General features: G+C 43.4%; 1 protein-coding gene and 1 long non-coding RNA gene across 10 annotated transcripts in view; one reads left to right on the plus strand and one right to left on the minus strand.

The window, feature by feature from the left end:
* LOC149125009 (uncharacterized) overlaps nt 1-9,800 on the plus strand; it is a 47,850-nt gene extending 38,050 nt beyond the window's left edge. Inside the window, exon 2 of the long non-coding RNA XR_016211908.1 lies at nt 5,353-9,800. This is a non-coding gene — a long non-coding RNA (uncharacterized LOC149125009). The remainder of the gene's footprint in view (nt 1-5,352) is intronic.
* Nucleotides 9,801-10,504: 704 nt separating this feature from the next.
* The window catches only part of GAB1 (GRB2 associated binding protein 1), a 131,864-nt gene continuing 128,900 nt past the window's right edge, over nt 10,505-13,468 (minus strand). For all 9 annotated transcript variants that reach the window (XM_017347322.4, XM_002716934.5, XM_017347321.4 and 6 more), the window contains 2 exons: nt 13,293-13,415; nt 10,505-11,904 (listed from right to left, as the gene is read on the minus strand). In XM_017347322.4, coding sequence (XP_017202811.2) covers nt 11,746-11,904; nt 13,293-13,415 — 282 coding nt within the window. In that variant the 3' untranslated portion in view covers nt 10,505-11,745. The remainder of the gene's footprint in view (nt 11,905-13,292; nt 13,416-13,468) is intronic.

The following is a 13,468-nucleotide window of genomic DNA, read 5'->3' on the forward strand; positions in this document are numbered from 1 at the left end:
AAGAAAATACCAGCTTATCTATGGACCAGGGAGAGGAAATTTATTGCTTCATCAGCTAAATGCAAACTACGAGGTTTAACAATATTAATGCCTCATAGACTTCTATCTCTCTCCACTAAATTCAATTTCTGAGTTTAGATGAATTTGATTGTTGTGAACCCAATGATATGCAGAACACTTGCCCCAAGGCTGTCTAGGAGATATGGTTTTCATCCCTACAACTTGTAACTACTGGCTGCCTTTCTGTAAGAGGTGGGATCCGCAGTTAAGTGAGTCAGTCTTACCCAGACCCTCTCTTTCCTGAAGTTTGCATTGACAGAGTGATAACTATGAAGATGGTAAAGGACTGCCCTACCTGATCTGCCTTCTACTCTTCTCTGCCTTGTTATGTGCCCTGGCTGCTGGCTGATTTTATCAGCGGCAAGTCCCAGGGAAAGCACCTGGCTTCCTCCCTGCTCTCGAGTTGTGTCCTCCTCCCTAAGACCAGTGCATGTTGGTGTACCTTTTCCACCATTAACTGCTATTGCCAGGTGTCAACAACAGTCCCCCCACTTCCACCCTTAGTTCTGGAATTAGTAATGGTTTATCATTGCTCCTTGCTGTTGCTCAGGGTTTTTAATTACCCTTCGTTGGTTTGCTTAACCCCATTTATTTAATAGTCCCTTTATTCAACTCTATTCTATTGCTTCCTTTTGAGTGTGCTATCTTTTCTTGCTACAATTGAGACTGTTATACTGAGAAGACAAGACAAGGTTTTAATTCTGTGTTGCAGACAGTCCATCTGTTATGGACTGAATTGCATCCCACAAATACATTTTTGATTTCTAAACTCCACAAGTGGGCACTGTGGTGCAGCGGATCAAGTTGTCTGCTGCTTGGAATGACCACATCACATGTCAGAACACTGGTTTCAGTTCCAGCTCCTCTGCTTTCAATCCAGCTTCCTGCTAATGCATCCTGGGTGGCAGCAGATAGCCCAAGTACTTGGGCTGTGTCACTCATGTGGGAGACCAGGATGGCGTTAAAGCCCCCTGGCTTCGGCCTGGCCCAGCCCTGGCTGTTTTGGGTATTTAAGGAGTGTACCAACGGATGGAAAATCTTTCTCTCTGTCACTTTGCCTTTCAAGTGATAAAAGTAAACATTAGAAAAATATAAAGATTAGTACCGGCTGGTGCTGCGGCTCACTTGGCTAATCCTCTGTCTGCGGCACCGGCACCCCGGGTTCTAGTCCTGGTTGGGGTGCCGGATTCTGTCCTGGTTGCTTCTCTTCCAGTCCAGCTCTCTGCTGTGGCCCAGGAAGGCAGTGGAGGATGGCCTGAGTTCTTGGGCCCTGCACCCCATGGGAGACCAGGAGGAAGCACCGTAGCGGCCATTTGAGGGGTGAACCAACGGAAGGAAGACCTTTCTTTCTGTCTCTCTCTCACTGTCTAACTCTGCCTGTCAAAAAAAATGGTACCTCAGAATGTGGCCTTTTAGAGATAGGGCCTTTATTTTATTTTATTTTTTTTGATAGGCAGAGTGGGCAGTGAGAGAGAGAGAGAGAGAGAAAGAGAGAGAGAAAGGTCTTCCTTTGCCGTTGGTTCACCCTCCAATGGCCGCTGTGGCCGGCGCACTGCACTGATCTGATGGCAGGAACAGGTACTATCCTGGTCTCCCATGGGGTGCAGGGCCCAAGCACTTGGGCCATCCTCCACTGCACTCCCTGGCCACAGCAGAGAGCTGGCCTGGAAGAGGGGCAACTGGGACAGAATCCGGCGCCCCGACCGGGACTAGAACCCGGTGTGCCGGTGCCGCAAGGTGGAGGATTAGTCTAGTGAGCTGCGGCGCTGTCCTAAAATAGGGCCTTTAAAGATATAATTAAGGTTCAGGAACTTGTATGGTGGGAGGGTAATTAATCTGATTGCTTTCTTTACAAGAAGAAACAGAGGTGCAGAATACACAGAAAAAGGATGTCAGATGTGAGAACAGAGCCATCTCCAAGTCCAGAAAAGAGGCCTCAGAAGAAGTAAACTCTTCTGACACCTTCATCTTGGACTGCTAGCTCCTGACACAGTGACAAGTAAATTTCTGCTGTTGAAGCAATCTAGTCTGTGTTATTTTGTGTTGGCAGCCCTAGAAGACTGAATACCACTTCAGAAACCAACACAAAAAATATGGGAAAAGTTACCAATTTTCTGACTTTCAGAGGAAGGAGCAGCGTGTGCAGTGTGTACAATGTGCATTGTGCCATGTGTGCAGTGTTGCAGTGTGTAATGTGTGCAGTGTGCACAGTGCATGTAGTGTGAGCAGTGTTGAAGTGTGCAGTCCATACAGTGTGCAGTGCAGTGTGTAGTGTGCAGTGTGTAATGTGTAGTGTGTGCTGCATGCAGTGTGCATCGTGCAGTGTGTGCAGTGTGTGGTGTGTGTGGTCTGTGCAGTGCACCCACTGCATCCATGGCAACAGTGCCCCATTGGAAACACTGCACACTACACTGCATGCATTGCACACTGCACACTACACTGCATGCACTGCACACTGCAAGCACCACATACTGCTACTCTGCACACACTACACACAGTGTGTGCACTGCACACGCTGCACACTGCAGGCACTGCACCCATGGCAACACTGCAGAGACTGCACAACACTGCATGCACTGCACACCACACACTGCACACAGTTCTCAGTGCATCTGAGTTCTACTTGGTTTTCAAGGCCCTTCATCCTTGGCCTTTTTTTTTTTTTTTTTTTGACAGGCAGAGTGGACAGTGGGAGAGAGAGACAGAGAGAAAGGTCTTCCTTTGCCATTGGTTCACCCTCCAATGGACGCCACGGCTGGCGCACTGCGGCCAGCGCACCGCGCTGATCCGAAGGCAGGAGCCAGGTGCTTCTCCTGGTCTCCCATGGGGTGCAGGGCCCAAGCACTTGGGCCATCCTCCACTGCCTTCCCGGGCCACAGCAGAGAGCTGGCCTGGAAAGAGGGGCAACCGGGAAAGAATCCGGCACCCCGACTGGGACTAGAACCTGGTGTGCCGGCACCGCTAGGTGGAGGATTAGCCTATTGAGCTGCAGCGCTGGCCCTTGGCCTTATTCTTTGAGTCTTTTTTTATTATTATTATTTAAAGATTTTATTTCTTTGAAAGGCAAACTTGGGGTGGTGAGGGAGAAAGAGAAAGAGATTGATACTATATCTGCTGGTTTATTTCCCAAATTGCCACAACAGTTGGGTCTAGGCTGGGCTGAAGCCAGGATCCAGGAACTTTGTTAGCATCTCCCACGTGAGTGGAAGGTGCCCAAGTACTTTGGTCCATCACCCTTTGGTTTCCCAAACCTATTAACAGGGACCTGGATTAGAAGTGGAGCAGCCAGGACTTGAACCTGCACCCATCTGGGATGCTGGCGTCTCAGGTGGTGGCTTAACCTGCTGTGCCACAATGACAGCCCCCTCATCCTTTGACTCTTAACCCTGCCTTTGTGTGGATGACCTCTGTTTTCAAGTCTCCTCCCACAATGAATCAAAGCAATGGACTGCACAGCTCAATTGGAGTACCACGGAGAAGACTGTGTATCTCTGCTTGGTTTCCTGCACCATTAGCTTTTGGGGAAACCAGCCTACACGCCACGAGGAACTCAAGCAGTTCTGTGACGATGTCACTAAGAAGACAGAGGCTCCCATCAACATGAAGTGCCAACTTGCCAGTTTTGTGAACGAACCACCTTGGGGCTGATCTTCCAGCCTTATAGATGACTGCTGTCTCAGCTGATGTGCTCATAATTTTATTAGACTCTGGGCCAGAGCTGCCCAGGCAAGACAAACTATCTCATCTATCTAGCTCAATTTTATTTTAAGGAAGGCTCCAGGCTTGTGAAGACTGGCAAGCCTGAAATTTGTAAAGCTGGCCAGTAGGTTGGAAATATAGGTAGGAGATGAGTTCAAAGTCTGTGGCATAGGCCAGCAAGCTAGAAACTCAAACAGAATTAATGTATTATAGTGTTGGGCAGAAACCCTTCTTTGGAAAACCCCAGATTTTTCTCCTAAGGCCTTCAACTGACTGGCTAAAGTTACCATGTACATCACAAGATCAGAGGAGAAACATTGAGCCAAGAGTTAATCATCAACAGTGAGTCATAATAATAAAATTCTACCTAGTGTAGCACAAAGACACATCTTGCGAATGTAATTTTCAGGTCCAATGATGTGGCGTAGTGGGTTAAACTGCTGCCTGAAATGCAGGCATCCCATTTGGGCACCAGTTCAAATCCTGGTTGCTCCATTTCCAATCCAGTTTCTTCTCATGAGCCTGGGAAAGCATCAGAAGATGGCCCAACAGCTCTCTGCTGTGGCCTGGGAGTGCAGTGGAGGATGGCCCAAGTACTTGGGCCCTGCACCACATGGGAGACCAGGATAAGTACCTGGCTCCTGCCATCGGATGAGCGTGGTGCGCCGGCCGCAGCGCGCCAGCCATGGCGGCCATTGGAGGGTGAACCAACGGCAAAGGAAGACCTTTCTCTCTCTCTCTCTCTCTCTCTCACTATCCACTCTACCTGTCAAAAAAAAAAAAAAAAAATGGCCCAAGTGCTTGGGCCCCTGCACCCATGTGGGAGACATAGCAGCAGCCCCTGATTTTGGCCTGGCACAGCCCTGGCTGCTGCGGCCATTTGGGTAGTGATCCAGTGGATGAAGACCTCTCTCTCTCTCTGTCCCCCTCTGTCTCTGTAACTCTGCCTTTCAAATAAATAATAAAATCTTTAACAATCATTTTCTATCGGTATTTACTCATTTTATTAGACAATAATTTTGGGTACTATTAGATCAGGGAACCTAAGGAGGAATGTTATTTGATCGCAATAGGTACCACGCCTCCCTACAGGGCCTGTGTTGTTGTACAGTGAGCTGGGCTGCCACCTGTGATGCCGGCATCCCAGATGAGTGCCTGGTTCAAGTCCCAGCTGCTTTACTTCTGATCCAGCTCCCTGCTAATTCTCCTGAAAAGCAGTGGAAGATGGTCCAAGTACTTGGGCCCCCACCACCCACGTGGGAGACCCAGATGGAGTTCCAGGCTCCTGGCTTTGGCTTGGCCCAGCCCTGGCTATTGCAGCCATTTGGGGAATGAACCAGCTGATGGAAGATGTCTCTCTCTCTCTCTTTAACTCTTTCAAATGAAAATAAGTAAATCTTTTTAAAAACAACACAAAGTGCTTCCCAATTTTAATCCAGCTTTTAAATATGGAACAGCTTTCACAGAATTCCCAAGTCATTCTTTATAAAACTCTCCTTAAAAAAAAATTGCAATTCAAAGAGTATATCAGAGGACATAGTTTTTTCCCCAAAGGAGTTACATGCAAATACCCAGAAGTTTCCTTATTTATAGGGTGATCAGAAGACAGACGAGCAGAGAATGACCTTAAAGAAGATAACCTCGTCCTCTCCAAACTTCCAAATATGATTTTGTGAAAGCACAGGTGCTGAGTAGACAAAAAGGGTGGACTTACAGCCATGCTTGGGATTTTGGTAAGCACTGGAGATGTTTGCAAACTGTCACAGAAATGAAAAATTCCAATGAACAAACAGAATCCTTCAAGTCATAGTTTACATATAAAATGTACTTTGTAATAACATTTGCACCCAGGTCCTTATTTATTTATTTATTTGGGCCCCTCCCTCCCTCTATCCCTTCTCTCTCTCTCTCTTCCTCCCTCCTTTCCTCTCTCCCTCCCTCTCTCTCTCTTTCTTTCTTCCAAGATTTTTATTTATTTCAGAGGTAGAGTTACAGAGAGGGAGAGACAGAGAGGTCTTCCATCTGCTTGTTCACTCCTCAAACAGCTGCAACAGCCAGAGCTGGGTGGATTTGAAGCCAGAAGTCAGGAGCTTCTTCCAGGTCTTACAAGGTGCAAGAGCTCAAGGACTTGGGCCATCTTCTGCTGCTTTCCCAGGCCATAAGCAGAGAGCTGGATCAGAAGTAAAGCAGCTAGGACATGAACTGGTGCCCATATGGGTTGCCAGCACTTCAGGCAGAGGCTTAGCCTACTCTGCCACAGAGCTAGCCCCTATATGGCTTTTCCTTCAATAAAATACTGGTAGCACTGGCAGGTGGAGGAGTTAACAGGGCACATGCACATGCTGACAATCTGTTTTTCCTGACTAGCTCAGGACTTACATTTTCACATGATTTAATGAGAGCTTCCTTGCAGAAAGTGAGTGACCCTAGAGAAATAGAGAAGCTGGACTGGCAAGTACAGTTAATGTAAGATTTTTTTAAAATAAAGATTTATCTGAAAGGCAGAGTGAAACAGGAAGGGAAAGATGGACTTCCACCTGATGATTCACCCTCTAAATAGCAGCAATGGCCAGGGCTGGTCAAGCTGAAGTCAGGAACATGGAATTCCCTCCAAGTCTTTCACGTGGGTGGCAGGAGTCTAAACACTTGGGCCATTTTCTGCTGCCTCCCAGGCCATTAGCAGGGAGCCAGATTGGAACTGCAACAGCAGAGACTCAAAGGAGCACTCATATGGGATGCCAGCATTACAGAGGCTTAACCCACCAAACCACAATGCTGCTGCCCAAGATTTTTTTTTTTTTTTAAGATTTTAATTATTTGAAAGAGAGCTACAAAGAGAGGGGTAGAAACGGAGATCTTCAATCTGGTGGTTCACTCCCCACATGGCCACATTGGCCAAGGCTGAGTCATGCCGAAGCCAGCAGTTTCTTCTGGGTCCCCCATTTGGGTGTAGGGCCCCAGGCACTTGGGTCATCTTTTGTTTTCCCAGGCCATTAGCAGGAAGCTTCACTGGAGTTGAGCAGATGGGACATGGACTGGTACCCCCTTGGGAAGCTGGCATTGCAGATGCCAAAGCTGGGCTTTTGGTCCATATAAAGACTCTAAGGATGGATGGGAGCTATAAATGGCCTCGTTAGTTTACAATGTCAGTATTCACACTATTTAAGGTCTTGAAACCAAAGTGAAAAGTTTTATTTTGTAGCAGAAAATATCTACAATTGGATCTTTATAAAAGATGTGTAAGAAGGGATAAATAAAATTATACATAAGATATTGTTTTTGAAATTTGGAATGATAATCAACATTCAATTTACAAGAACTCACAAACAGCTAAATACATCTTTTTACATGAGGGAAGTAAAAGCTGTGTTAATCCCTTGACTCATTAGTTTGTTGAAACTCTCATATACAGAGACTATACTGCACCTAAACAATAATAAGCCTATGTGAAAGAAGACAGATTACTTCAAAGCATAGTAATATATATTTAGATAGACGAAAAACAATTATCTCAATAATCTGACAATTTAACTTACCAAATCAAGTTTACCATTATCAAGTCCATGATGTCTACTGCATTCATTTATACCATGGCTTTTCATCTCACTGTTCAGGTTTTACAACTACATAATTTCCATATCATAACAGATGTTCTTGATGACAACTGTTATGCCAGGACACATGTTTCTTGCTAGTGCACCAACTTTTGGTCACAGGCACAATTCCTGTTACAAACTGGATGGCTTAACTGACTGGAGGCTGAGTTCTACAGCACAAACCAGAGATAAGAACCGAAATTGTTACTATCACACCAAAGGCTTTGGAACCACTCAGATTACATCTCCAATGGGCCAGCATCAAGAGGCCCTAGCTGTGGAAGGATGCTCACTATCAATGACGTAGTCCACAGGCATCGAGTAGTTAGTACTTTAAAAAATATTAAAAAATATTATTTTCCCTTGAGGGAGAAAGCAGACAATTTCCCACTAGTAGGAAGACAAGCACAGGTGCCACATTTCCAGTTTAAGTGTGAATAGGAAGATTGTGAACCCCATTAATTAAATATAAAATGTCCAGAAGAAATTCTGACCTTATTGTACAAGTACAGCAGTGTTTGCATATAGATTTAAATTCAGGACTAAATATAATGCTATCTACATGCAAAAACACAGTCATAGTACCTTTATGGAATTATCTAGTCACAGTAGTTTATGTGGTACTGATTAAAATTAAAATGTATAAACTAGAGTACAGATTTATAACATCTTTTATAGCTTATGTGGGTTAGACAGCTTAATATTCTTCAAGCTTGAATTTAGCTTTTCAAAGGACAGCTATGTGTGCTTTGCTTGACATTTAAACCTTCATAAAATCTTAGTCTGTCACAATAAGAAATAGAGACAGGAGCTGGTGTTGTGGCATAGGAGGTAAAGCTGCTGCCTGTGACACTGACATCCCATGTGGGTACTGGTTCATGGCCTGGCTGCTTCATTTTCAATCCAGCTCCTGTTAATGACCTGGGAAAGCAATAGAGGATGGCCGAAGTGTTCGGGTTCTTGCCACCCAAATGGGAGACCTGGATGAATCTCCAGGCTCCTGGCTTCAGCTTGGCCCATCATTGGCTACTGTGGCTGTCTAGGGAGTGAACTGGTGGATGGAAGATCTCTGTTTCTCTATCTCTCTCTCTGTATAACTCTTTGAAATAAAATAGTTAAATCTTAAAAAAAGTTGTGGTTGTCAAACATGTAGCAGAAAGAAGAGTGGTAACATCATAATAGTCACATGGGTAACCAGTGGCTTTCAAGCCTTGCCAAAATCTAGCTTTTTAAGAGTTGAGTTAGGGGTGAGTTAAAGGGTTTGATTTGACTTAGTTTTTCAAGTGTGTTATTTTAAAACCTAATAAAAATGTGTATTCTAATGTGTTACATATTCTTACCATGCCATATTAGACATATTCTGTATTAACTTCAGCTACTAGGTTAATCTTTGTATACACCTGAGAATACAACTTAAACTATCTCTAAATAATCTCCTGAGATGTGTTTAAAAGCTTATTGTTCATATTTATATCTGCAAGAAGCAAAATTTTATTGAGAGTATGCAAATAGAATAAGGCATAGGAATAAACTGACTGTTGAGGTTTCATCAACTCCTCATACCCCATATTTGCATTACTCAAATAATTCAGAAGTCTTGTTATTCTTACTAAAAGACTAAAATAAGTAACCTGGGCACTCAACACATTTATAAATATACTGATAAAAGGGACTTTTCAGTATGTATGTATTTGGGTAACAAGAAGTTTTAAGAAAGCATTTAATGCTAAAAATCTTTGGAAGATGCTGATCAATAAGAAATTATCTTTTAATTTGTTAAAACAATGTTAATATGATTTAGTTATCTACAGCAAACCATTTTTCTAATCCATTTCAATTCTTAAATTGCTCAGCATCATAGGGAAATTTCTACAGATTAGAGTATTGTAGATCTTCAAAAGTGGTGAGTCAACTTGTAAAAAGTGAAGCAGAAATCACAGAAAAAAACACTCATAATTGCTTTGGGCCCTGCTGTTGGGATACACAGCCTTAAAGAAAGGTTTTCATTCTTGAGTTGTATATTTTTGTGGTTTAAACCTCAAAGTATGTTCATCCTTCAGGTAATACAAGTTAGTATCTTTATGCCTAAACTATACTGTGTGTGTTGATAGTTGAGGCACACTTCAATCATTTGAGATTTTATTTTGTGACTTCATCAATAAACAGCTTGCACACCAAACTCAAACAATCTTTTTTATTTAAAAATCCACCTCAAAATTCACTTCTGGGCTTTAGTTTTTGTTTAAAAAGAAGCAAACATTTAAAAGCATTAAATGTTACTAGTCTACAATTCATCTTGTTATAAACACTTTTAGTTTGTGGAGTGGGGAAACAAACCCATTACATTGATTAGGCACAGTACTATGGCCAAGGGGGCCAGAAATCGGCACATCTGTGTACTTAGGCAACAGTTAGAGGTCTGAATGGAGGGAAAGGTGTCATGCCTCAGCAGTGAGCATTTCTATTTTTTTTATTTTTTTATTTTTTTTATTTTTTTTTTTTTTTATTTTTTTTGACAGGCAGAGTGGACAGTGAGAGAGAGAGACAGAGAGAAAGGTCTTCCTTTTGCCGTTGGTTCACCCTCCAATGGCCGCCGCGGCCGGCGCGCTGCGGCCGGCGCACCGCGCTGATCCGATGGCAGGAGCCAGGAGCCAGGTGCTTTTCCTGGTCTCCCATGGGGTGCAGGGCCCAAGCACCTGGGCCATCCTCCACTGCACTCCCTGGCCACAGCAGAGGGCTGGCCTGGAAGAGGGGCAACCGGGACAGAATCCGGCACCCCGACCGGGACTAGAACCCGGTGTGCCGGCGCCGCTAGGCGGAGGATTAGCCTAGTGAGCCGCGGCGCCGGCAGCAGTGAGCATTTCTATCTCTATGTATGTCCCCTCCAAAACCTGTTAGTAAGTCTCAAACCAGTATATAAGAGATTGCATGTAACTTAGTTAACAAACTATACTTGCTTTCTAAATTATGTTGCAAAGCTAAGACAGATGAATATAATTGTAGCCTCACTAAATTCCTGGTCTTGGTATCAGTGTCGCAGGACCATGTTGTAGGTGAGACAGAATTATACCATTCCTCTGGTAGTTTCAGAAATCTGAGTGGAAGGGGTCCATGACGGTAAGATTTCACATTATAGTAAGGCTCTGATATTTCTTGAATTGGGGCAGTGAATAGAAATCACAGTACAAAATCTTCAATTCTCTGACTGAAAAAGCAACAGGTGCTACATAGGAGAATCACTTATATAACATTTTTTTAAAAAAGGTAGATATAAAATATTAATTGCATAGGGATTTAAATATAAGGCCAAGAAGAATAGTAAGTAAAAAAATCATAGAAAGGGCACTGTGGTGTCAAAAGACAGAATTTCATTCTTAAAAGTAATAAATCTGAATTACTGTCTAATTAAAAATCACAGTATGTTGCTATAACTAACAGTGAGTGTCAACTGCTTCATTAATTCCAAACTGGGAACCAATGTTAAGATTAACAAGAACACAACTAAAGCTCGTAGTCTAAACCTGATCAGTGTATTAGCACATCAGTGCCTTGTACGTACCTGATTAGTTATACAATCTACCTTTCGCAAATAACATTTAATAAATGTTAACAAGTGTAAGAACACAACATCACTGCATGCCACCAATGATTTGCAGGCTTACTTGATAGTGTTATATTTCAGTCTTTCAAGAGTGCAAGATCCTACCCGGCAGAATCTTCACTCAATGAACCAAAAACACTGTAATTAACAAAATATAACAAAGTTCCACCATTAAAAACTAAATGTACATGAACCAGAGAACTAGGTCCTGACAGCAGTAGGACATGACATACATTATCTTTAGCATTTTGGAAGGCAGTGAATTTGATAAGTCCAATTCTACTTTGTAGCCTAAGCTAATAGTTACCACCCAAAGCTTCAGGGAAAGCTAACTTGTTTATCTACTTCTCATTTTAATGTCTTTAGACTTTAAACACTAATTTCCAAATCTAGAAAGTAGCTTAGTTAATTTAGTATTGTTACATAGAATAGTGGCGGGGCGGGGGGCGGGGGCAGGAAGTTCGAAAGGAATTCTGTTAAAGTACATGGGGGAATACCCAGACCAATGTTTTAAACGAAAAAGTGCATAAATACAGTAATACTACAAGTGTGTTAATTATGGAACAGATGTTTCTCTGGGAGCTAAATACTATTTCCCCACATTATTTACACAGCACGAATTGTTCAGATACCACAAAGCACCATTTACAGTCTAAATTGCTTGATTATGTCTGAAAGGTCCTTTGACTGCAGTCCTACAAGGATCTACCTAGAGTGTCAAGTCATCTTCAAAAAAGGCTTTCTCTCTCCAGTGCGGTGTTCTCGTTCAGAAACGGCCGAGTGCTGCTTTCACTTGACACTCTTGCTGGGTGTTTCCGACTCTGTGGACTGCCGGCCATCTGTCCAGGCTTCCCGTGTGCTCTTCAAGGCCAGGGTCTTCTGTTGGTCAACCACAACATAATCCACTCTCTCATCAGCGACACTGCTGCCTGAGCCACTGCTCTTTTGCTAAAATGCAAAGAAAAAAGGTCCCACATATGAAGGAATGTTTCTGAGTGAAATTCATTCTTAAAACAGAGACACAAATGTACCATGAACACTCTTGAAATTCTACAGGGTCTCACACACACACACAATGACAAAAAACATTACCTCAATTTAACAATGGGTTCTGTCTCCTAACTATACAGTATTTCCCCCTTAAATTTAAAATTACTACATGTAAGCATTCAAACTAGTGCTCCTATCACAGATAAAATCCACAGAAAATAAGGAGAGCAAACACCTGGCTCATGTTACCATGCACAACTTGATTGTTCCTATGAGTTACGCTTGACTTAAACTATTTTCATTCTATTTAAAAGGCAGAGAAACAGATCTTCCATCCACTGCTTCACGGGGGCAAAGCCAGCAGCCAGGAACTCAATCCAGGTTTCCCATGTGGGTGACAGGGCTCCAGCTGCTTGAGCCATCGCTGCTGCCTGCCAGGGTGCATGTGAACAGTAAGCTCCATTGGAAGTAGAGCCAGGACTTGAACCCAGGCACTCCGGTGAAGGCTGCAGGCATCCCAAGGGGTGTCTAAACTGCTGTGCCAAATGCTTGCCTCTTTTCAAGCCCTGATCAGTGTTCACTTTCAGAACTAAGGAATGATTTTTGAAAAGCATATTTTAAAAATGATGGGGCCCATTCTGTGGCATAGGGGTAAAGCCACTGCCTACTACGCCAGCATCCCAAATGGGCACCCATTCAAGTCCCAGCTGCTGCACTTTCAATCCACCTCTCTGCCGTGGTCTGGGAAAGCAGGTGAAGATGGCCCAAGTGCTTGGGCCCCTGCACCCCTGTGGGAGACCCAGAGGAAGCTCCTGGCTCCTGGCTTCCGGTTGGCCCTGTTGTGGCTGTATGGGGCGTGAACCAGCAGATGGAAGATCTCTCTCTTTGTATCTCTGTTTTTCAAATATATATATATATATATTTTAAAAAAATGACAAAGTACATAGGCTAATGGACACTCTTATTTTTAAAATCCAACTAGATATTAGACAAATATAATTATTAGTGCATTCATTGCCAGGTGTTAAGTAAGGGAAGTACCGAAGGTGTAAGAGAAATAGAGGGTGAAGTGAACTTCTAAATGGCAGAGTTCCTGTCTGTACAAAATAGCACATAATTTGAGCTAACATTTCCAAGAGAGTGAACACACTACCTTTGGAATTTAGTGATCATGTCAATGGGGAAAACAGAATCTGTCAGTTTCCATAATTTTTTTTTACTTGTGTTCTATGAAACAGTATGAGGTAATGAGATTTCTGAAACTTAAACACAAAATTCCCCTCAAAGATTATCCTGTAGGTTTACAATGTGAGTTACCTGTGTTTCTAGAATTGGGGTTCGCTTACCTTACGTGGTGGTGTGGACTTCCCAGAGTCTAAATCGAGGTCGAGGTATTCCACTTGCTTGTCTCCTTTGGGCTTGATCACAGGACTGCTTCCTCCATCAAGACTGTTACTGCCAAGAAGACTCTGAAAGTACAGCACAACCACCTCAGTGCCGAGCCATGAGGGGGGCTGCCCCT

The sequence above is a fragment of the Oryctolagus cuniculus genome, chromosome 8 (genome assembly GCF_051225735.1).
Source record: "Oryctolagus cuniculus isolate XC-2025 breed Fujian yellow rabbit chromosome 8, ASM5122573v1, whole genome shotgun sequence".
In the NCBI taxonomy this organism is placed as follows: domain Eukaryota; kingdom Metazoa; phylum Chordata; class Mammalia; order Lagomorpha; family Leporidae; genus Oryctolagus; species Oryctolagus cuniculus.